Here is a 22,810-nt window from a genome sequence, read left to right as displayed (position 1 = left end):
AGGAGACCGAAAAGCTGATGTTAAAGCATTTCTATGAAACGTGAGCAAATATGGTGACAATCTGATTTTACATATTTTTGCACCAGCTAGTGGTATTCTGGCATGATGTGCTTTACATTACATTCTGACTGAGAACTACTGTTTCAGTGGAGGCAATAATCTTTCAGTGATCTTGATAATGAAATGTTCACCAATACCTGATGTGAAGATTTGCTCTCTTTAGTTTTGTAATTAAGCTAATACTACTAACAGATCCACTTATTATTTTATATCAGAAATTCAATCCTATGTCTTAAAATAGGTGTGGAGCAAAAGTTGGCCCCATTTGAAGCAGTTTGTGTATTTTCATATTTTTGCAGAGCTAATGTGGTAAATGCTTAGCTTTGATTTCTCAAAATTCTTCATTTGGGTCAACTTTCACTGTGAATATTGCCAAACAACTTACTAATTAAGTTTGGCTATATTAAGTAGCTATATGGCTGTATCTGTCCCATAATCAGTTTTGTCTGGCCTTTTGCACAGCACAAGACTTGGGACGTTACAGGCTTTGGGCATCCGGCTGCATTACAGAAGTTCTTCTTGTGTTTGTTACATCCCAGTCCCCATGGTGTTGGGTAACAAAGCTCATTGCAGATTCAGCCCATTGATTTTGTCTCTGAGAAGGTGGCTGGTGAAAGGTACAGGTCTCCAATATGCAGTACTAGGCAGTTCTTTGCCAGTCATGGCTTGGCTGACACATCCTTCCAGTCACTGTCTTAATATCTGGATAGTGTTTTGGTATAACTTGACCTCATCTTATTTGAAGCTCAATAATAAGCTACAATTGTACTTACTGTTATTTTCCGAGGACAGTCATTAGAGCACAGGCCACTGAGAACTACAAAAACAAAAGGTGATGTTGTAGTTTTTATATTGATAAACCACCTTACAAGCACTTCCTCTGAAATCTGTTATAAGTATAGTAAAAGTGTCAGGTATTCACTAAAACAAATAAAATAAATGTCTTTTGTATGATTTATGTAACTACAAAAATATTCCTATTTGAAGTATACTTTTCTGCAAAAATTGATCAGCTAATCAATGTCTCATCATACCTCACTGGTTAACCAGCTTCCAATGAGGGAGTCATCCTCCTCACTCTGATTTATTCAAATCTTTCTCTTCCTACTCTAAGGCTCCATGGAGTTTCAGGTTCAAAATGTTTGGAGACAGTGAAATACTAAGAGGTACACATCAGATGTTCACAGTACAATAGTCTAATTAGAAATCATTCCCTAGTGGAGTCAGAAATGGCACTGTGTAAAGAAAACTTCTAAGATTTTGTGTGCAAATATTAACTGTCATGATTCCCAACTTATTGTTCTTTGCTTGTAATCTAAAAAACACCAACATTTCCAAACACAGAAAAATCTACTCTTTTTATGCAGTCCTAAAATATCTGGACAGGTAAGATGAGGGTGTGACAAAGCAGAATTTGAAGACTTTTTAAGGTAGAAGTTTGTTTGATATGTTATACATAAGTGTACCAACCATATATACATGTATACATCAGTGGAACCAACTCTTCCTATTTTGATGCAGAACACCACACTGTGCTTTGCTGTTCAATTTCACTACTGGAACAAATAATCTGAGCAAGTACAGTTGACATCAGTTATAATGAGTGAAACTGTTCTCATTGTCCACATGCCAAATTACTGAACACATTGCATTTACTGATACACTAATTGACACAAAGCATATTTTGTTAGAAATATCTTTTCCTGTGTCACAGGAATAATATTTTTAGACAACCCATTAATTCCCAATTCATAGGGTTTCTATGCAAAAATAGTTACACTCTAAAAGGGTGCTAAAAAAAGGCTTGCTCCAGTTTTTTAGTTAGATTTACACAGGGTGAACCAAAAAGCAGGCTGCAAATTACTCTCTTCCCCACTGAAATATCATACCATTATAATCCTAATATAGCTTTCTGAAGTGCAAGATGTTCTAGAGGATTTTCTGCATGCTTGTATGAATTATACTACCCATATACAGTATTCTTTAAAAGAGGGCCTCTAATAACATGACAAATCATTAAATGGTATCATAATGAGAAAACATCTCAGGCTAAGGAGATGGTAATAAATACATCATCCCCTAGCAGTAGCTGCAGTTCTGTTTATCTTATAATGTGCAAAATGTGATTTAGAAGGATTAGATGCATTTAAATAACATCAATACAAATACAATTTTTGAAGGTGAACCTCTAGTTGTTCTGTCTAGCTTCATAAGCTCATGAGCTCAAAGCCTTGCAGTCTGGATGAACATGGTAGGACATGCGAGTTGAAAATCTAATTTTTCTCAATTACAAACATTGTAATCTAGCTCTAACCTTCTAAACCAAGGTTCTAATTAATTCACATTCCCTTCTCACATTCATGGCCAATGTAAGCTTTTTAAGGTAAGATGTGTTTTTTGCCCCGTAGTGCTTTCAGGCTGGAAACACCAAATTGACTCACATGGAAACAAACAGGTTCTCAGAGTAGATCATGCAGCATAAAACAAAATATACATCATGTCAGTTGTCACTGAAATGAAATCAGCCCATGGGTGCACTAAATTCTGCATGATTTCCAGATGATAAAGAAAAGAACTCCAATAAAGTAGTCTTCATATGACAGAGGTACAGCAAAAGAAGTCCCTGCTGGAAAGAAAAAACTGCAGCCACTCAAGGCTCAGATGAATATAAGTGCTCTTGGCTAATGTCTCTTGACTAGGTTTCTATAAATATGCAAGATAAAAAGGCAGTCCTTATGGACAAACAAAACATGCTCCTTCAAGCCAATATTACTGCAGTTTATTCTAGTTCCTTTTTATCTCACTACAGAAAATACGTTAATATCCACAAGCATTACTGTATTTTCCTCAGATTAGTGATTTATGAGATAATCTTCGTCCAAACTTTAAATAGCATCACATTAAAAATAAAATCTAAGTTGAACGATAGGTTCAACAGATCTAATGCCATTTTTGTACTGACAGCATTATGCTATAAAGGAGATAAGGAAGGTTTTGTACAAAAGAATTGCAAAAGAAAAAAAAAATCAGATGCTCCAACCCTGTCTCTCAAATAGAACTAAATATATAATTTCTTACCTAGTTGTCAGGACCTCTAATGTTGGTAACTCTGCAGATTCTTCAGAAATTTATGTTAGTACTTTCCAAGCTATCATTTAGGATATTGCTAGTTACTCTTTGTAAGTTGTTGCTTTATGCTGTATAGCTAAATGGACACACACACCATTTTCCCCATTGTTATGCATCATTGTGGACTGAAGGCATGAATATTCCTTACATTGGTTTTAGACTGAACTACTTTGTTCCGTGTGCTCTTTTCCCTGTAGATCATATTTTTAGACACTTGATAGTCCTTGGTTTTCCCTCAAAAGCCAGCTACAAATTGAGTTTTTAAAGACCTAGTATCTGTCTTTAAGATTTTGCTAGGATGCATGAGGAAAGTTCCAGGATGAAAGGAAACATTTAGCCTGCCTCAAGTTAACATGTTCCACGCCACTGAAATAAGACATGCATTTTTAATTTTTTAATTTTTTTACAAAGAAATACACATTCAAGAGATGACAAACACTTATTTAAAGGTCCTGGTGGTAAACACTAATATTAAAACTCTAAATTTAAAGTGCTGAAAATAGTGGAGAGAATTACTTTGAATTTTAATAAATACTCTAAAATAAAAATGAGAAAAAAACCTTTAAAATGAAACTTCGATAAATTCAGATTCTGCAACAGGAGATTTCTGCAGTCTCCAATATTTTTCATGCTGTATTTTTTCCATTCTAGAATTACCATACAGAGGAAATTACCATTATGTTATCATATATGGGGACTCAAATACTCATATTTCTCTCAAGGTCCCTTTTACACTTGATTATAAAGTGATAACTTACCAATAACTTTAACAAAGTATGCATCTGCTTCAAAGTTATTTTTTAATGTATGGATAGCAAAGTCCTTGTTGTAGTATCCTTTGCTTAGCACAATGATATCCAAGATTCCCTAGTGAAAAAAAATATTTTATATTAGAATGCAGATTTACTTCAAATAACATTTCAATTTATCAAACACATTCCCTTGGAAATGCAAAGGAAAAAAAAGTGTGTGCAGCAGCAAAGTTTACACCTTTGTTACTAATTTCAGTATCTTCCAAATGTTATTAATCTATGGTAATCTAGGACAGAGTGCTCCATCCACAGCTGACCAGGACAATGCCTGTGGTCCATGGCTTCTTTCTTGCCACTGAAGAGGGCACCTCATACAGAGCCTATAGAGGCCCCGCAAACATTTAGCCATTGATGTATTGCTGCCATCTGCTCACCTTCCTGGGAGCATCTCAAAGGTGAATTAGTAAGGACTTGAACTTACGTCTTCATATATGTCAAAGAAGGTTGCTACCACAGCATCCTTGATTTGATTTAAATCTGAGAGCTCCCAAAAAACTTTAAACATACGACGTACGTTCCTGCAGCTTACATTACTGCATGGGACATTTTCTAGCAAAAATGCTTGTTGATTGCTGTAAAACATACAGATATAAAACCAATTTATTTGCTATGAACATTGTAAAAAGATATTTAAAATTACTAAAATGAAATAATTTAAGTCTGCTGAAGTTAATTATAATAAAACCAAAATAAGCAGCCACTGGATGCTTTAAAATCCTTAAGTATTTATGTTAACTTTACAGACAGAATTACAACCACTGCCATGGCTAACTTATATGAATGAATACACTAAATAAATTGGGTACAAATCAGCCAGAATAATTTCATTAGACATCCAGTTAAGAGACTGAAGATATTTTTTCTTTATTGTGAACCAAGTACAAGTGCACTTATCTGCTACTTTCCTTAATCCCTCCAACAGTCCTTCAGCTTTAACACTGCTTAAAAAGCATCAGTGCTTCTTCCTTACTTTATGACAATCTATTCCCACCCCAGTTCCACAAATAAATTTTCTTACATGTTGCATATTTTATACAAATTTAAGAATAAACCAAATCTCTACTGATATTTTTCCATTGTTTCAAAGCAAAACAGAAAACTCAAAAGCCAACCTACTAGCACAGTAAAAACCAGAGAAACCAAGTTGGGCTTTTGTTACATCTAACAAGTACAGACAGAAAGAGAGGCTGTTAATACTGAAACAAAGAGTTTCTGAAATACTGAAACAAGCCAGAGTACCAGGTCTAATACAGCAAAGTCTCTCTTCTAAATAATTTACCTAATATGTGCCCATAGGTCAGTGGGAAATTCAAGGTTCATAGGTGCACACTGGTAACTTGAGAGCATTATGTTGTCTCTGATACTTTAACATTGCCACTCTCACTGGAAACTGTGAAAGCTTTCAGACTTTACCAACTGGGAGTCTGATTGTTTGGCAGCTCTGTATCCTGGGAGCCTACGAGAATCCACCCCTGCCTTCACAATGGGAACAGATGAACTTCCCTCCTGTCTTTCTAGGGGCAAAGCTAGGAGATGGAGCAGATAATGTTCTCTAAAGCTAGCTAAGTGTGTCAGAGCCCAGGGCAGTAACCAAAACCATGTCGTCTATGACCTTGAACATACTGCTGTTTTGGAGGGTGACAGCAAGGTGTTTTTCTGTTTCTTAATGGCATCCAGTTCCTCCAGGAACATATAAGCATTTCTCTTTAGGAAAGCTTTTATTTTTCTTTGCTTTACGAAATGGTACATATAGTTTGCTATGCATGAGAATTAGAACAGCAAAATGTCTATATTTGCTCCACCCATTTAAGAAAGAATTAGAAAAGGGCAAAACATTTACCCCAAGATAAAACATTCCTGACACTGAAGTGGTGTCAAAAACAACCTGACCAAAGGACATCTAAGCAACAAATTTAAATTCATTAAGGCCGAATTACTGCTAGCAAGGGTTAACACAGAAGAAAGCCTGACAACTTCTCACAGTTTTAAGATACTACTTTGCAATTAGAATTAAATATTTACTGATTAATTTCATACATCTCTCATTCTGTCAGTTTTAGGCTAGCTCATTTACAGTTACAGAGGGGACATCTAAATGACTAATACCTTACTCCAGACATTCAGAATAATTGAATTTGCCTCTATTTTTCAGCTTTGCTCAATTATAGGGTGCTTATCAATTCTACACTAAAAAGAAGTCCTTTATCTAACCTTACTTCTGACAGGTGACAACTAACAATGATTTAGGAAGAGCTAATTTGGTCAGATAAAAGTTCTTTCAAGTAGACCCATATAAAAGATTAATAATATACATTCATTTGAAACTGAGCATGAATACTTGGAAAATTATCTAGAAGTATATTCACAGAATCATAGAATGGCAATGCTTGGTAGGGATCTTAAAGATCATCTAGCTCCAAACCCTCTGCCATGGCCAGGGATACCTACAACTGTATCAAGTTGCTCAAGGCCCCATCCATCCTGGCCTTGAACACTTCCAGGGATGGGCATCCACACCTCCTCTGGGCAACCTATTCCAGTGTCTTACCACCCACATGATAAAGATTTTCCTTCTAAAAAAATTATATATATATAAATATATCAATATATATATAAATATATCAAGTCGGTTGTTATGTCCAAGTTTTAGTCTTTACTGTCATTTATCACCACCAGAGAGGGATACTGTATTTGCAACCTCACCACCACTTTACCAGTGAACAACATTCCCTTTGAATAAAATCATCAATGAAAAAAATGCTTCCTTAGATTACATATTTGCAATATAAAAATGCAAATTATTAGCTTCTAATTTGAAAAAAAGTGGTTAAGCAAAATTTGTTTTATCTAATTAGTGGGTGTGAAAGACAGGTGTTTATAGAATGACAGTGCTTACACTGTCAATGTTACCATAGTCAATTTAAAATTAGCATGTGAAAAATGGATACATTCAGATAAGAAATAGAGATGGGCCAATGAATAACTACTAATAAAATCCCATAACCTATTATTATTATATAAACATACATAGTTTCTAATGCAATCTTAACTAGGAAGGAAGGAAAATTCATTTATGTATCTAGCCTGAAGAAAAATCTGTGGACTGGGATTCTAATGTGCAGATTTTGACTCAACTCTTAAATTAAAATACTTCATAATGGACAGAGAAATGTGTAAGAATTGCCTATGAATTTAGCACCTTAATCTGTTGGAATTCATTGAGTCTCTGAGTTCAGTCCCCACCCCCCCTACACACACATTTGCAAGCACAAGTCAGATTCCATTTTTTTCTTGTTGCTGTTAATAAGGAATGTCTCCATGCTATCAGAGTATTACAAGCTCCTATTTAAAACCAAAAGGATATGGAAGGAGGTGAACCAGCGTGGTCTTACAGCAGTTCTGAGAATACTTGAAGCTGTTAATAATTTTTACTGAATTATTCCAGTAAACCAATTTTATTCCTACCTGTATCATCTTTATTTTAGTGGTTTTGCAGGGCTTTTTAGGACTTGATCTGAAAGTACTTTCCAGAATTATGATGAAAGCATATAATTGATTTTAATAATAATCTCCCATTAACACATATCAGTATATTTGCAGGTAAATAAGCTGATTTCTGCCTCCTTTAATTTCTTTTAAGTTACAGAGAGCAACTAGAAGCTTGGCTTCCTACTATAGCACTGATTGAGGTCAAGAGTCTAATAAAATTGCTTTTATCATTTAATCACAGTAATCAATCACTGAAATTAGATTTGTAGATGTAGCATAAAGGGCTTCAGAGAAAGAAATAAACAGCTTGATCCAGAAGAGTTTTAAAATCCATTAAATAAGGTTTTCATTTTAATTCGCTCTAATTTAAGAAAAGCTTTTATATTAATTCCAACACTATTTAATTCTTTCCACTCCATGACCCAGTTACACATTTTAAAAAGTAAGTATTTGCTAAAGTCTCTCAGAAGCCATGAATTGATATGACTCTGAAAGTGACAGCTCACAGTGGGTGCAATAGAAGGTGGTTTTCATTCCCATCCTAAAGTACGAAGAGACTGTTCCTAATACTTTTCTACAAATACTGAAAAAACCCCAGTATTAACATGCAATATATTTCTTAATTTTTAGTTTACTTAGACTTCTTTGTCAGAATTCCTCGGGTCTCTGAACTTGCCTTTTAACAGCCTGCCAAATCATCTGCTAGTACCCTCAGTCCTTATGCGTTACTGTCACTCAACTTAGCAGTCATTTCAAAATAATTTTAAGACACAATTAAAAAAACCAAACAATATCAGAAGCAAGAAAAATAAAGATTAAAGTATATTAATTTGTTGCAATGAGACATGGGAAACTTTCTGAGCTTTTAGTAGCTTTGAAATTTATTAAAATATTTATTATTTTACATAATATTACACTGCCATAGTACACCAGCCAGAGGAGAGAGGGTCCTAAGAATCAATAACTTAAAATAATCTTCTGAGCTCCATAAATCTTTACAAAGTCCTTCTCAAGTGTACTAGCCATCAGGTCAAAAGATGAGATTTCTGCATCTTAAGTAAAAAGAAAGATGAAGAGCTTCACATTTTAGATGTCATGGTACTTTCATAGAAAAAGAAGGACTTTAGTCTGGTCTCTAGACTGCTTCACAGTCTTTATTCATGACTGCTGAATAGAAGATGCCAATCCCCAACTGAGGAAGGCTATGGAGTAAAAAAACTGACATTCAGGGTCTACGTGCTTTAACTTTGCCAATGGAAGTTTGGACAGCAACTCCTCTGCTGTATCTGAATATAAACACGTGCTGTGCTAAGTTATTTTAAGGCTCAGAGGTAGAGAGAGAGATCTCAGCTGCTCACTGCCTCGTCTCCGAATCACATCAGAGGCTGAACACAAGCACCTAACTCTCAGACTGGGTGGGTTTTGGGCATGTGTCAGTATCTGAAGAACTCCAGAATGTCATTGGGTGACTCATGTTTAGGCAACCACTAGAGGATCTGAACTGAATTCTGTGACTTCAGCAAACAAATTATCTACATCATGTTTTAACCAGAGTGAGCATCTTTCCTTATTAGAAATTCAATCTGCACTCAAGCTCATCCAAGATACCATACAGAGGAAGACAACACATGCCTAGGAGAGACTTCTTTTGCCTTGAAAGGCACTGGTGTAAATATTTTTCATTGAACACAATAAGGCAGATGCTGACACTCCATAAGAAATTAGAGTACTTTTTACAAGTAATGACATGAGAAAGAATATCAGGATAGTGTATATAAGCTTAAATCTCTTCAGATGCTGGAAAATCCAAGTTGGACAGCATCAGACAGAGCTCCAGTCAGGGCATGGCATGTTTCACATATCCCATCTCTAGTATAAGTTCACTGCAATTATGGTCTCTAGAACTCTTTTAGGTTTTTCTTAGAAGTAAACAAGTCTATTCATCATTTCTACAGTCATACAAAAGGACATTTCACATGAAAACATGCTGTTTCACTTCAAGGTAAAGACAAGGACATGCCAGTGGTATCATCAGCAGGTGAGAGCTGCCTCCAGGCTCCTCCGTTACGATTTGCTGGCTCAGTGCAGGCTGCAGCCAAGTGCAGAACAGCACAGGCATGCACCTACTCAGCTCAACTGTTATGTGGATCACCAACTCCTCAATGTACAGTAGTGTCCCTGGAAGCACCATGCCCTTTTCCCACCTGACAACAGATGGTAACAATACAAAGTAGTAGGAAGCTAATGCATACCTTTTTCAAAAGGAAAACGTCTAGCAGAGAATAAAAGTCTTGTTCACTTGATAAAAAATGAACAAGGTCCACTAAAATTAATTGTGTGATTGATAACTGAACATGTATTGATAAGTATTTCTAGATTTACACATACTTTACCTTCCAGATGTGTTCCTTAGTATAGCAAGAGCATCTGGGTAGCCATCCATATTGTAATCTCCAATATGAAGTGTAATTGGAAATGAAATTTCTGTTGAAGATTTGTCACTTTGATAGGGTACAAAGCCCCAAAGAGTGTCTTTATTTCTGAAGTCCTGCAAGACTGGAATCCACTGTAAAATAAAACCAAAAAAGAACAGCTAAACAGGACAATCCATTTCAGTTATTAAAACAACCTGGTTTTGAAACAACTAACATTTCTTCACTGCATCAGAATACCTAACGATTTACAAATCTCCAGAGAGGAAATAAGTATTAGTTCCTAAGCCTGTCACCAAATTAAAATATTAATTTGAAGTCTTTTCTATGCACTAAATTATTCCAGAACAGAGAAAAAACAGATAAGGCTGTAAAAACAAATAATGTGTTTGGAATGGGTTCTGTGTATGGAGACCTTCAGGGACACCTTCACTGAAATTCAGCCTTGTATTGACTCTGCACTGATCCTTAAGTGTAGGTAAGCCCAAACCATCAGGCCCTTGAGATCCTGAGTCCCTTTATTCTTATTGCAATTGCAAAGAATGAGCAGCATTAAAGCTGGAGGAGGGATGCACCTTCATTAAATTCGTGTCCAACACCAAACTGGGGGATACAGTCAGTGTGCTTCAGGGACAGAATGGTCATTCACATGGACCCTGGAAAGGCAAGAATGGGCAAAAAGGGACCTTGCAACAATCAGCATGGAAAATCATTCATTTGGATTCTATGTCCAGTTTTGTGCCCCATGGATCAAGAAATAGTGAATATTGAGTGAAATTAGAGAAGGGTCACCAAGATCATCAGGCATTGAAAATCTATTCAAACAACAAGCTGAGGGTACAGGGCTTGTTCAGCTTGGAGAACAGAAGATTTAGGGGGGACCTGATACAGGTTCCTGCAAGGAACTAACTGAGAAGATGGAGCAAGACTCTACTAAGATACATGGCAGAAGAACGAGATGATGGGCAGACTGGCACAACAGGGGTTCCAACTACAGATAAACAAACCAAAATTCAGTGTGGTGATGATGATAATTATGCTAGGCAAGAGACCAAAAAGAAGTTACAGAAACTTTGTGCTTGGAGGTTTTCACAGTTTGGACAAAGCTCTGTACAACATGGTTTGAATTCACTGTTGATCCTGCTTAAAGGAAGCTGGATCTCCTAGGGTTCATTTCAGCTTGAATGATTCCATTATTCATGGATACTTAGAAGTTCAAGAGCTTCAATTTCCCTCCAATCTCCCCCAGCAGCACTAGATACTGAACTGTTTGATAAGAAATTAAGATTACAGTATCTAATTTAAAGTACAAAAGAAATGCAAAGTATAATTTCTCCAGGACAAGAAACAGACTGTATCTGCACTTACTTTCCAAAGTGCTGCAGAGGTGCTAAATAGGAATTTATCTTAATTAAAATCAAAGTAATTTCACAAGTTAGTATGAAGCAGAAGTACCAGGGTTAACATTCAATGCTACAGAAAAATTCAGTGCCATTTTTAAAGCCATAAATAATTTTAGATGTCAACTAACTGACAGTGCCTTGAAAAGGAAAGAAGGGTGCCATCTTAAAAGATCTCCATCATCAACATCAAAAGCACTTAGCAGCATCTTAAATGTCTTTCATCCAAGCATTAATTGAGCTTTTTCAGGGACCAGAAAGAGACCCCTGACAGCATAATTTCCAGCTATGCAGACTCCCTCACTAACACAATCCAGTAATCAACGATATTCCTGCCACATGCCAATAGTGTTCAACACGTGGGTTGCTCTCTTGAGATTACATACTAGGATTTGCATATCAGAGGCCTTCAAAATGATTTAAAAAATGCACTAAGGTCAACTGGTTTTGGATATCACAGATGGCTTAGAAGCCTACCAGACACTGCATATATTCAGTGCATGTCTCTGTGTGTAAGTGACGACATCTGAACTGCAACGATGATCTACAGAATGCTCTTGATGAAAACTCAGAGCTGAACTACATCATATTTGACCCTGCCTCCACATCCCACAAACCCCAGTATTTAGTTACTGTTAGCTGCTGACGTTTGGAAAAATTCAAGAAACAGAAAATAAGAAAAAGACTTAAAGCTAGGGAAATTTTTCAAAGGGTTAAATTTGATAGCACTTATTTGTAACAAAGAAGACAGATAAAACAACATTATTACAACACACTGTAATTTTGAAAAGGACTGATTGAAATCAGAACCATGAAATATAATAGTTTTTACTTTACACGGTATCATTCACACAATCATTGCAATGAAATCCAATTATAACCATCATATACTTTCTAAATGGTCCCATGTAAGGCTACACTATTTTAAAGAAATAAAATTACAAATGCATTCTTAGGCACAAATCTGGATTTTAATTCTGTTTTTACTCTCCTCAAAGAGTGATTCATAGAATGCAATTTTACAATCACAGTCTACAATGAAACGCAGAGAGATAAAACAACAGGTGAGGAAACCAGAAGCCTCACCTATTGCTACCAAACCCCACCACTTGCACTTTACAGAGTAGGATTCATCCAACCCACTGAAGCAGTTGTTTTTTATAACAACAGTGACAGAATATTTCAAAAACATCAGTCTTGTTCAATGAGTAATCAGAGCACATCAGGAACCATACATAACTTCTCCTGACAGTTTAAATTCACCACTTTACTATAAAATGCAGCATTGTGTAATGTGATGTGAGATTAACCATGTATATGCATACATTCAGTACAAAAAGCAAAAAATGAGAATATGTTTGGCAATAATATAAATCTCCTACTTTGCATTTGATAATCCAACAAAGTACTTTAAACTTCATGTTTGCTGCTACTATCTTAATAGAAAAAAGACTAAAACTATATTTTTCCTTTTATTCCAAGATATTAATAGATGGATATGAGACACACACAAAGCTATATTTTGATGGGGTTTTATGTTTTTTGTAATGCTACCTAGCTCAGATGACAAAAAAACCAAAAAAAAAAAAAAAAGACTGAGAAATGGAGTAAGTGTATCTAAAAGAAAATTTCAATGAACACATAATTCAGATAAATCAAAGATTTACTTTTCCCCTTTCTGTTAAATTCCATTGCATGACACCACTAACATAATTGTGTAAAAGGTTTATGTAGGTATTTTTACTCCTTGAATTAATGATTTTGTAGGCTAAAATAATAAAATTGTCTTTAAGTGCTTGAAAATTTTTATTCCAACTCTTTAAATATTTGGTTTTCAACAAGCAGCAGAGAGAATGATTTATGGCCCTGTGAAAACAGCATCCTTTTCATTTTGGAAAAGATTTTGTGTACTTGAGAAAAAGTTAAAATTACTCACACTCACCCCTCTTCACTCAAAAAGGGTGCACTTCTTTCAGAGTCCACATTCTTCTACATATTAGGAAAGGCAGTTCCCTTGCTCTAAAGTCTGTTAGCAGGTCTTCAAAACAAAACTGTGAGAATAACACATCTCAATTTTTAAACTATGCCTGGAAACCTATGAAACACAAAAACTGCCCCCAGCCAGCTGCCTGCTTCCAGGCCACCTAACACAGGAGGGGAGTGTGAGGCAGACTCACAGCTGTGAGTCAGGATGCATTTGGAAGTTGATAGCCTGTTCTTGGCCAGTATCTTTTCTGGAAATGCCAGGGTTTTCCTTTCTATGATGAATGTTATCCCATCCTATAGAAAGATGAGCATCCAGAGTAGCCTAAAAGAAGTGGCCACAGCACCAGAAGTCCTTCAGCCTGGGGGCTCCCACTTGACTGTACATGTGCACTGTAGTTCAGCTTCACATAAAAAATAAATCCCATGGTTTCAGGATGCATTAGGTCACCTTATGAAGGTCACCTGAATTCAGTATACGGTCAAGTAGTCACTATTGCAGAAAAATAAACTAAGTAAACTAATCTAAGTAAATTACACCATTACTAAGTAAATTACACCAGATATTACACCATTAACTTAGGGCTTTTGAAGACAGAAGGGGACAATCCCCAACATTGATTTAACAACATAGGAAAAAGTAACCAAAATGGGAAAGTCATAGTTTTGATGTGGCTGACAGGTCCATGCTGCTTAAAGATGAGCCACTGAAAAATGAGAGGATCTTACAGAATCTGAGATTTATGAAAATTACAGCAGCTGCAACCCACCTGCCCTTTAAACTGCTAGAGAGGAACAAGAAAAAAACTTCTAACAGTGACCAGCTGATAATGCTGGTCAGATAATGGAGGTCAGATACCTCCTCAGCCTGGAGGATGATACCAGAAAGACCTGTGGGATGCATCAGTGCATTCCACTTCAGAGTTTCTAGGTTTATAAAAGGAATGAAGCTACAAACTTTAAAAAGTACAGAGAAGGGTTATAAGAATCATGAACCCCATAACAGTACTAGGGACTCTAAAACAAATTTCAGGGAGAAGTCCGATTGATTTTGTCAATCCAGATGAGAGATCTAAATCAAAATCAGATAACAGATTATTCTGTAGTTATTGAAGAAGTCTGAGGTGTCCTTACATTTGCCACAATCTGAAATGTGTATGGGATTCTAATTCAGATCTGACAGCAAATCTCGTGTTGCTATGGAAACATTCACATTCTTTTAAAATTTCAGTAGGTCTGTATCTCCCTAAGTCACTCAATCCCTATTTGGTCAGCCTTTACTTTTGTTCCATCATCCAAAAGAAGAAAATTTATCTGAGATAGTTCTAATACTTAAAAAGATCAGATCATTACATAAATGAAAACCTGTGGTGAAAGATCATCCTTGAACTACTTCTCCTAGATCTGCTTGGCTTTCCAGTAGCCATGTGGTTTTTCCAGTGCCAAAGACAAAATGACAAAATATACTGTGACTAAATGAGATCCTACCAGAGCAACTGTAAAGCCTGGCATGCTGTTGCATGCCTCTTCACAGCATCATCTTTAGCACCACAAATACTATGAAGGTGTATTTCTGACTGCAACACATTTCATCCAAATTATCACACATTGTCATGGAACCATGTTAACTGTTTTACATTTTGTTTCATCAGTGTCACTATAAAGAAGCAGGAAGGACAGGACTAGGTCCAGTTACCATCAGCAAAGTATTTTTTCTATCATGGTCATCTGGTTTGTGATCTTTCAGATCTCAGATCAGTAAAAAAAATCCTAATTTTGGAAACCAGAACTTCTAGCTACACTTGTAACACTAAACAAAAAAACAACCCCCCCAATCCATAGGACCACAGATCAAAACCTGAAGATAACAGATAGATATCATCTTCTATTTTTTCAATAACAGACTTGCAATCTCTTCATTTTCCACAGATTCCCTGTAATTACCTACCTGTTCCAAAACAGATACCATCCCCTTGTTGAAACACATTCTACACCACAAAGGCTCATGTACAGAGACTAAATAAACAAACAAATTTTTGATCCTCATCTCTTGACACAATGTTTACATGTATAATTGTCCATGAAGATTAATTTATTCACTCAAAGCTCAGAAGCTGTCATCTGATCTCACAATGACCAATCCAATGAAACTAGAACATTTCACTTCTAAACAAACATGGGAAGTAACATGTTTAAACAGACTTCTAGCTGAAGGGAACATGGAATGCATGGGAAAAACTGCAGACATGTGAATGAAGATACTGGTATTTTCCACTCTTTCAGAAAAGAAAAGAGAAAATGCTTTAAAAGGAAAAGCTCAATCACCTCTAGATGAGTCTAAGAGTACAAGACAGGAGTATTCTAGATATAAATCTTTAAAAGAGTTAGGCCAGAAGTCATTATAGCATGCCATTTGGTACTGTCATTTTTAATTAAAAAGTCCTAAAAATACACATGGAAAATTGCTTTAAAGTTTCAAGGTAACCCTCAATACTTTTTAATACGTTTTTCAATCAGGATGAGAGTCTGTTGGCTTCTTCCTTTTTAAAAATAAGATTACAGTATTTGGCTGTTATTTTTAAACTCACATGTCATTAATTTAGAAATTATTTTAAAACTGAAAACACATAGCACGATTGCTAAATTAATTATAAATATATTGAAGAGTATTAAAAGAGGTATGTTAAAAATCTGATGTATTTGTAATTAAATAGTTGACCTCTGTCAAAAAGTGAGATAATGAAGGAATAGAAAATCTCTATGTGCAATGATACTTCAGAGCAGGTTACAGTAAAAGACTCTACTGCAGAAAAATTCTGATATAACGGAAACTGATTCACACCTCTCCTCTCCCACTACTGCATCACTTCCTTCTAGAAATGGACCATAAACAACAGATCATACAACTTCTCTTAGCACTGCCCAGGCATCTCCTACTTTCAAATAACAGCTCCGTATCACCACATTGTGTGTGGTTGATTTTCTACAGTGAAATTACTTTGAGAATATACTTGATGAGAAAATCTCAAATGTCTTTTACTTATATTATCAAGAGTAAGAAATTAAATTTAGAGCTTGAGAGCAATTGTCTTTTGGCATAAGAGCATCCTAGGTACTCAGCAGTGAAACATAAGCATCCCATTACAGCACTACAGTCAGTGTAACATGCTTATCAAACATCTGTGTTCCCCTTTGACCAGAAAGCAGTGCAAGTTATCAGGAACTGAGCATCCACTTGCTTCATGCAAGGCCATGACCTAAATCAAGCTCCGCAGTCATACTGTGTGCCCAGCAACACTATAATACATTGCTTCTGTTCCATGTTCATGGGGAACTGATGTAAAAAAATCCAGCCCAACCCAAAAATATCCAACCACAGTGTGTCTCTTGTGTAGAATTATGCATTACATAGAATTCTAGGTTTCCAACCTCTTCCATATGTTATATATTTTATATAGGTCATAAATAAATAAGTAGATAAATAAAAATCTCTTATATGCAATAATTACAGATGATGAAGTTTCAATTTTCTTTCCTGAAAAAGAAGGTTCCTGATTCACATTCTTTCATAAAGCATAATATTCTCCTTTGTCTTTGCAATTCCAAGCTCACAATACCTGATCCAGTCCTGGCTTAGTTAAATAGATGGCACTTTTTTGACACATTCTGTCTTCACAGACTGGTAATAAATGTTCACTTTGTCCATCCCCATCTGTCAAGGAGAAGAAAAGACTGTCAACTTTGTATTTACAAAATCAGAAACTTTGCTTGCAAGAGATATTCAGCTGTCAATGTTTTTTTAAATGGGAAAACTTCATTGACTTACAACCAAACATGACTTGCTAGATTGGTGGTATGCCTCAGACCAGGAAAATTTTAGGAAAAACTGTTTTTCTAGGCAATGAAATCAACTGTTATAATACAATTAAAAAAACCCCAACTTTCTCAAATTGTCCCTTAGCCCATACAGTTCTGAGGAGCTTGGTATTAGTATTTTAAGTGGATTTTGTAAAGTTGCTTGATGAAATTTCCTTAGCTAATATGCAAAAACTACATCATCTGCCCAAGTAACTGAATCTCGCACTGTAAGACACACTTAAGCATGCAAAATTGTGCTTCTCTGAAGCTCACCCTCCTTTTAATATAGATACCTATATTAAAAGTTGGGAGATAGATACTAAGGTTACAAGGGGGAGGAAAAGTGCTGGAAGTATCAGACTTCCCCAGATACCTCCAGGTGATAAAGCCAGTCACCTTTAGTGGCTTCCTACATCCCACCTGCCTCATGAATTATTATTCTCTGTGTCACCACTAAACCCCTCCCAAGTTACCAGGGAAGGGTACCCTGTTACCAAGGACAGAAAATTTAGGATGCTGAGTAGCCCAGGTGGTAGAAATCCAGTAAATTCATATTCAGAGAGATGGAGAATGAAATTATTAGTGACCAGAGAAATTAACATAGCAACTGTTGGAAATCAGCACCAACTTTTTAAAGCTGTTTTCCTTCTGCATCATTCCAGAGCAACAACTAAAACATGGTACTCAATTTAATTTTTTGATTACCTGAACTGGAATAAAATACTGCTTAGACTGTGGTATTAGACTCAACTTAAAATGGGAGAAACCATTAAATTTGTAAATGATAAACTATGAAAATACTGAAGGCTTTGCTAAAACAAAATTAAGTTGCAGAGATGTAGGGGTTTTGTGAAATAAAAAATTTAAATTAAGCCCTAATTTTCTAATCACATTTCTAGAGAACTTTCAATCTAAACTAATTTTAGGAGATTTTCAATAATGCATGAGGACAAAGAACCTTCAACTTCTTTTCTTGTTCTTTGCTAGAAGAAAGGGGCAAGGACATTCATTTTAAATTATAGTATAGAGCACAGGAGAATATAAAATGTTTGATTCTACTTAAATTGCAAACATTCATCTTATGCTGATAACTCAGTTTGATAGTCTTGGTAATTAATGTTCAGTAATACTGCAGTATATTGACAAGAACAATCTACAAAGCTCTGAAGAATAATAAAACTATAGGACAGTTGTAGCCGGAAAGGAGTCTCTTGTCTGGGATTGAAGCGTCGATACGATGATATAGACTCGTAGGATGTGAACCGAGTCTACTGCCCACAGTGTGGAACTAGCAAAGATGGTCTGCTGCTATGGAAGCAACCAGCCGCTCTCTCAGCTAGCTCTAGAATGAGCTGCCTCGGTGGGTGTGAGCCTCACTATTTATTGGCCCCATGGTCTTGCACATGCTCTATAGGGGCCCTGCCCTGGCTGGGCACAGGTGGAGTTGATAGCAGCTCACACCCACTTCTTGATGATCAGAGGCACCTGGTCGCTCTGTTCCACTACAGACAGTAAGGATGGAACTTTATCATAATGGATAGGAAGTCATCACTTTACAGATACCAGTGTTCTAGATAAGTTCCAAGTAAGATTTGATTAAAATAATTCAGTACATTCAAAGAATGAACAGAAAGTAAATGTAAAAGCACATCTGCTCTAGTGACAAAAAAGTGTCATAAGTGACAAAAAATCCATTGATGTCAATGGCTGGATAAACCCACCAAACAGCTGAAATAAGCTGCACTTGTTTCAGATGTTAAAAGAGCACATTACACAACATATCTTTAATAATGTACTCCAGCCTAAGTCTAGCTAGAAAATGTATTTCTGGGGATCCTCTGTAGCCTTCACTCAGCTCCTAGGGTCTACTAGTCTTTCCTTCTATTACTGTACATATCTTGGTTCAAATTGCTGGAAATCTCAAGGTTACCCTCACTTGTAATTTCAGTGTAATTTGTAGCACAAGATGTGGTTAACCATACTCTAAACTCCAAATGTCCTTTGATAGCAGTGCTCACCTTAAATCATGTTTGAAATTAAAAATACCTGTTAGCTAACATGTTGTCAACACATAATTCTGGCTTACTATGATACTGAAGAATTACATGGCTAAAAAAGAGTTTTAAAAAAGTTTTATAGGCAGTAGAAAAGTCTAGAAAAAGAACAACCCACATACTCATCAGCTGCAAATCTGTACTTACATCAAACTATGTAGGGACAAAATTATCAGTCTTATGCCATCTAGAAATCATGTAAGGCTCATTACTTACAACTGCCTGTTCTCTGTATTTCAAAGAAAAGCAGTGGATACAAAGCCTTCTTTCCAACATTTTGCCCATGTCTGCAAAATGCAATCCAATCCAGAACAAAAGTAACTCAAAAAGCCACAGATTGTGCAGATCACTAGGAGCACACCCCATACAGAGAGCTTGTATGAGAAAAACTGCTTGCAGCTGAATCTTTAACATTGATTATAGATGTTCACATGTGCAAAAAACCCCCGAAACAACATAGCTCAAATCTTTCCAATCTATTCTAACAGTAAATTTTAGTGGGAGAAAACAGAAAAAAGCTTTCAAATCAGATTTAGAACAACATAATGTTATGAAAACATATGTTGAAACTGCCATGCAAATGTACTGTAGCACAGGCATGCACTTTAAACCAAATGCAGAAACAGTGAATGCTGTTTCAGTGGTTACTCTGATTTATTGACCCTGAGGTCCTTGTATCTCACTGAACTGCACAGCTACCCGTATATCTTTTGCTATCTGCTACTTTGTAATGGTGACACTAGAGTTTGTCTAGTTTCAGCTCCTACAGGTAAGAAGCTGCTGTAGCAGCACTATTTGCTTCTAGCCCTCCCAGTTTAAACCAACTGTATTATCAGCTCACATTGGCATGGATCTTTTGTGATGAGGGAAAAAAAATAAAAAAAAGAACAACTTGGTCAGTTCTGTCTGAAAACTCACTTATCACTTACATCTGTCCATAACTAAAGAGAAATATATAATATATCTAGGATGAAAAAATTATTAGGCAGTAGCCCCTACACTAGAGAAAAGACAGAATATAACCCTCCACCACCAAGTATTTTTTTTCAAAAGACTGCAAGTGAATTATGCAATTCTTTCACTTAAAGATAGGTACATAGTGAACTTCTTCCCAAACCAAGGTATGTGGGAGACAGGCTTTTAAAGCAAATATGCATATAATTTTTTTAGCAAGAGTAAGCATACACAAAAAATACTCATCCAAATATGCCAATTCCTTAAAAATCATAGAAAATTGTCAGGAAAGTGGAATTTTGCAACCAAGTTCAAGGGTTATTAGATACATTGCACAGTACGTTAAATGTGCTTTCCAACATGGGCTTTAAAAGACACATGGAACATGGGGAAATGACAACTACCATCATTTGAGATCGCTCAATTCAAAACTTGTTTGTAATAGAACAAGATCAAATCATACTTATGAAGAGCAAAACAGCTTTTGGTCAAAGTCTTTTTACTTTAAATAGCTATGTAATTCTGCTGCAGTTTAATCTTACTCCTGCCCCTTTAGAAACAAAAATTGAATCTTTTTTTTTTTTTTTTTTGAGATGACAGGCTGTAACTTATTGCAGTTGTTTTAAATAAAAAGAAATTGTTTTCTTCAAAATAGAAATAAGCCAGCTATCCAGGTCAAGGCAGTGCAAAACAGTTTAGCTTTCATAATTCTAAACCTGATGCTTCATAAGAGCAAGACACTTCATATACCACCAAGTCCTTATGCCTTGAGAACCCACCGTTTCTCTCTTGAGACCATGCATTCTTATCTAACCACAGTCCCTGTATTATTACAGACCTTCTGTTAGTGCAGTTTTCCCTGTTCCCTTCAAAAAGGTGAGAAAAAATTGTCCTAAACATAGTACAATAAAAGCCTCTGCTATTGATTTGAAGTCCATATAAGCATAAGGGATCTCTTGCTTAATATAACATATCTTAATGAAGCTTTATATGCTTTTTATTTCACCACACATATAGTTTGCTCCCCCCTCTCCCTCATGGATTTGCAGAGTTCTCATTCTCCTTTGTCATGAAGCTCCTGTTTAAAGCTCAAAAGAACAGTGATAAAATAAGGAGCAAAAAGCCCTGTTCAGGTAGTGCTCAGAACAGCATCCTTCTGGGGCAGGCAAGACAATTACAGTCAGTATGACTGAGTTTGATATTAAAACAACATAAAGGTTTGTTTGAAAACTGATTATCTTGAATTTATCTTTTGAAGTAATAAAGTGATTAGGAATTCTTTTGTCACTCTGCCTTTAGGTATTCAATGATATGGTCATGACAGAGACAATTATAAATTACTAAGATAATTATGCATTACTAAAAGCATCAGTGTCAGCTGCTTTTAGAAAATGTGAATCACAACTTCAAAAAAACAGATGCAAAGAGCTTTTACAGATGATTTAATGTTCTATGGACATTAAAGAAATCCTTACAACACTCTCTTTCATGCTAAATCAATTCTGACTAAGTCCGTATCCTTCCAAAGAATCCATATTCACACCTCCACTGCAAGAAAAGCATTTAAGCAGTGTGCCAGCAAAAGGCATTGAGACTTCCAGGCTGCATCTGATCTTCTTTCTTGTGTACTGAGAACTCCCCTCTACACTAACCAAGAAGTAGCACTGAAATCCTTGTAGTTTATGCTGAAGACAACTAGCTCCAACTATCTCATAAAACAGAAATTCCAAAGCCTGTCTGTTCAGCTTGGTACTATCTAATTGCACACATTTAGAAAGCTCAGGTGGCATTATATCTTCACACACTAACGAAGAGGATAACCCCACTTAAAGAAAGCCACTTGTGTGACTAAATTTTGGATTGACAGTTCTTGTTACATTTACCATCAACATGGTCGAAGAAAAATTAAATCCAGAGGAGACCGAGTTGTTCAACAAAGAACAAATAAGCAAGTGACATGTGCACCACTCTTCCCATCTTATTACTGGAAAGAAAGCAAAATTATTCTTAATGTACAAGCCCCTGTGAGAAAAATTCTTACAAAGCAGCATAAATTGATTTTTTTTTCCAGGAGATGTTAGCATTTGTCAGCAATAGATGAAAACTTGGTAAAGTAAGGGAAAGAGAAGTATTGTATTGCTGCATCTCAAGGTTCTTATAGAATCCTTTTACTGACTGCAGGAGCACAAGTGTATTTTCCTAAAGCTCAAAAGACAATTGCTTCATGAGGGGATTATTTACTGAAATGCACTGTAAAAATTTTCCTTTGACTCATAGACACTAAGCCTGAGGATGCAACATTCTGAAGAGAAGAAAAGAGAAGAAAAACAAAATCCAGATGCTAAAATGAAGATGATACACAAAGCTAAAAGCTAGAAAACTGAAATGCAACTGCAGGCATAAAAGCACTGCAGGACAGTTAAAGTCTATTTTAAACAAAAATCTTTCACCAAAATGCATTTGAATGCAATGAATGACTTTAAAAAAACACCCCAGAGGTTAGGAACACTTATCCTGTTTAATCATAATTAACTGGCAATATTAAGATATCATTTCCTATGAGAAAAATTATAATTTTTATCATGTGTCATACAAGTTGTTAACATACATAAAAGAAGGGAAAACATGAGAGGATTTTT

General features: G+C 35.9%; 1 protein-coding gene across 2 annotated transcripts in view; it reads right to left on the bottom strand.

Annotated features, from left to right (window-relative positions):
- Nucleotides 1–22,810, bottom strand: part of ITFG1 (integrin alpha FG-GAP repeat containing 1) — a 66,691-nt gene that overhangs the window by 17,679 nt on the left and 26,202 nt on the right. For both annotated transcript variants that reach the window (XM_030457456.1, XM_030457457.1), the window contains exons 9-13: nt 16,923–17,017; nt 9,884–10,056; nt 4,423–4,573; nt 3,948–4,056; nt 834–877 (exon numbers count right to left, since the gene is read on the bottom strand). In XM_030457456.1, coding sequence (XP_030313316.1) covers nt 834–877; nt 3,948–4,056; nt 4,423–4,573; nt 9,884–10,056; nt 16,923–17,017 — 572 coding nt within the window. The remainder of the gene's footprint in view (nt 1–833; nt 878–3,947; nt 4,057–4,422; nt 4,574–9,883; nt 10,057–16,922; nt 17,018–22,810) is intronic.

This window comes from Calypte anna, chromosome 11, assembly GCF_003957555.1.
Source record: "Calypte anna isolate BGI_N300 chromosome 11, bCalAnn1_v1.p, whole genome shotgun sequence".
Classification (NCBI taxonomy): Eukaryota; Metazoa; Chordata; class Aves; order Apodiformes; family Trochilidae; genus Calypte; species Calypte anna.
Note: the sequence above shows the minus strand (reverse complement) of the source record. Positions and strands in the feature narration are given on the sequence as shown.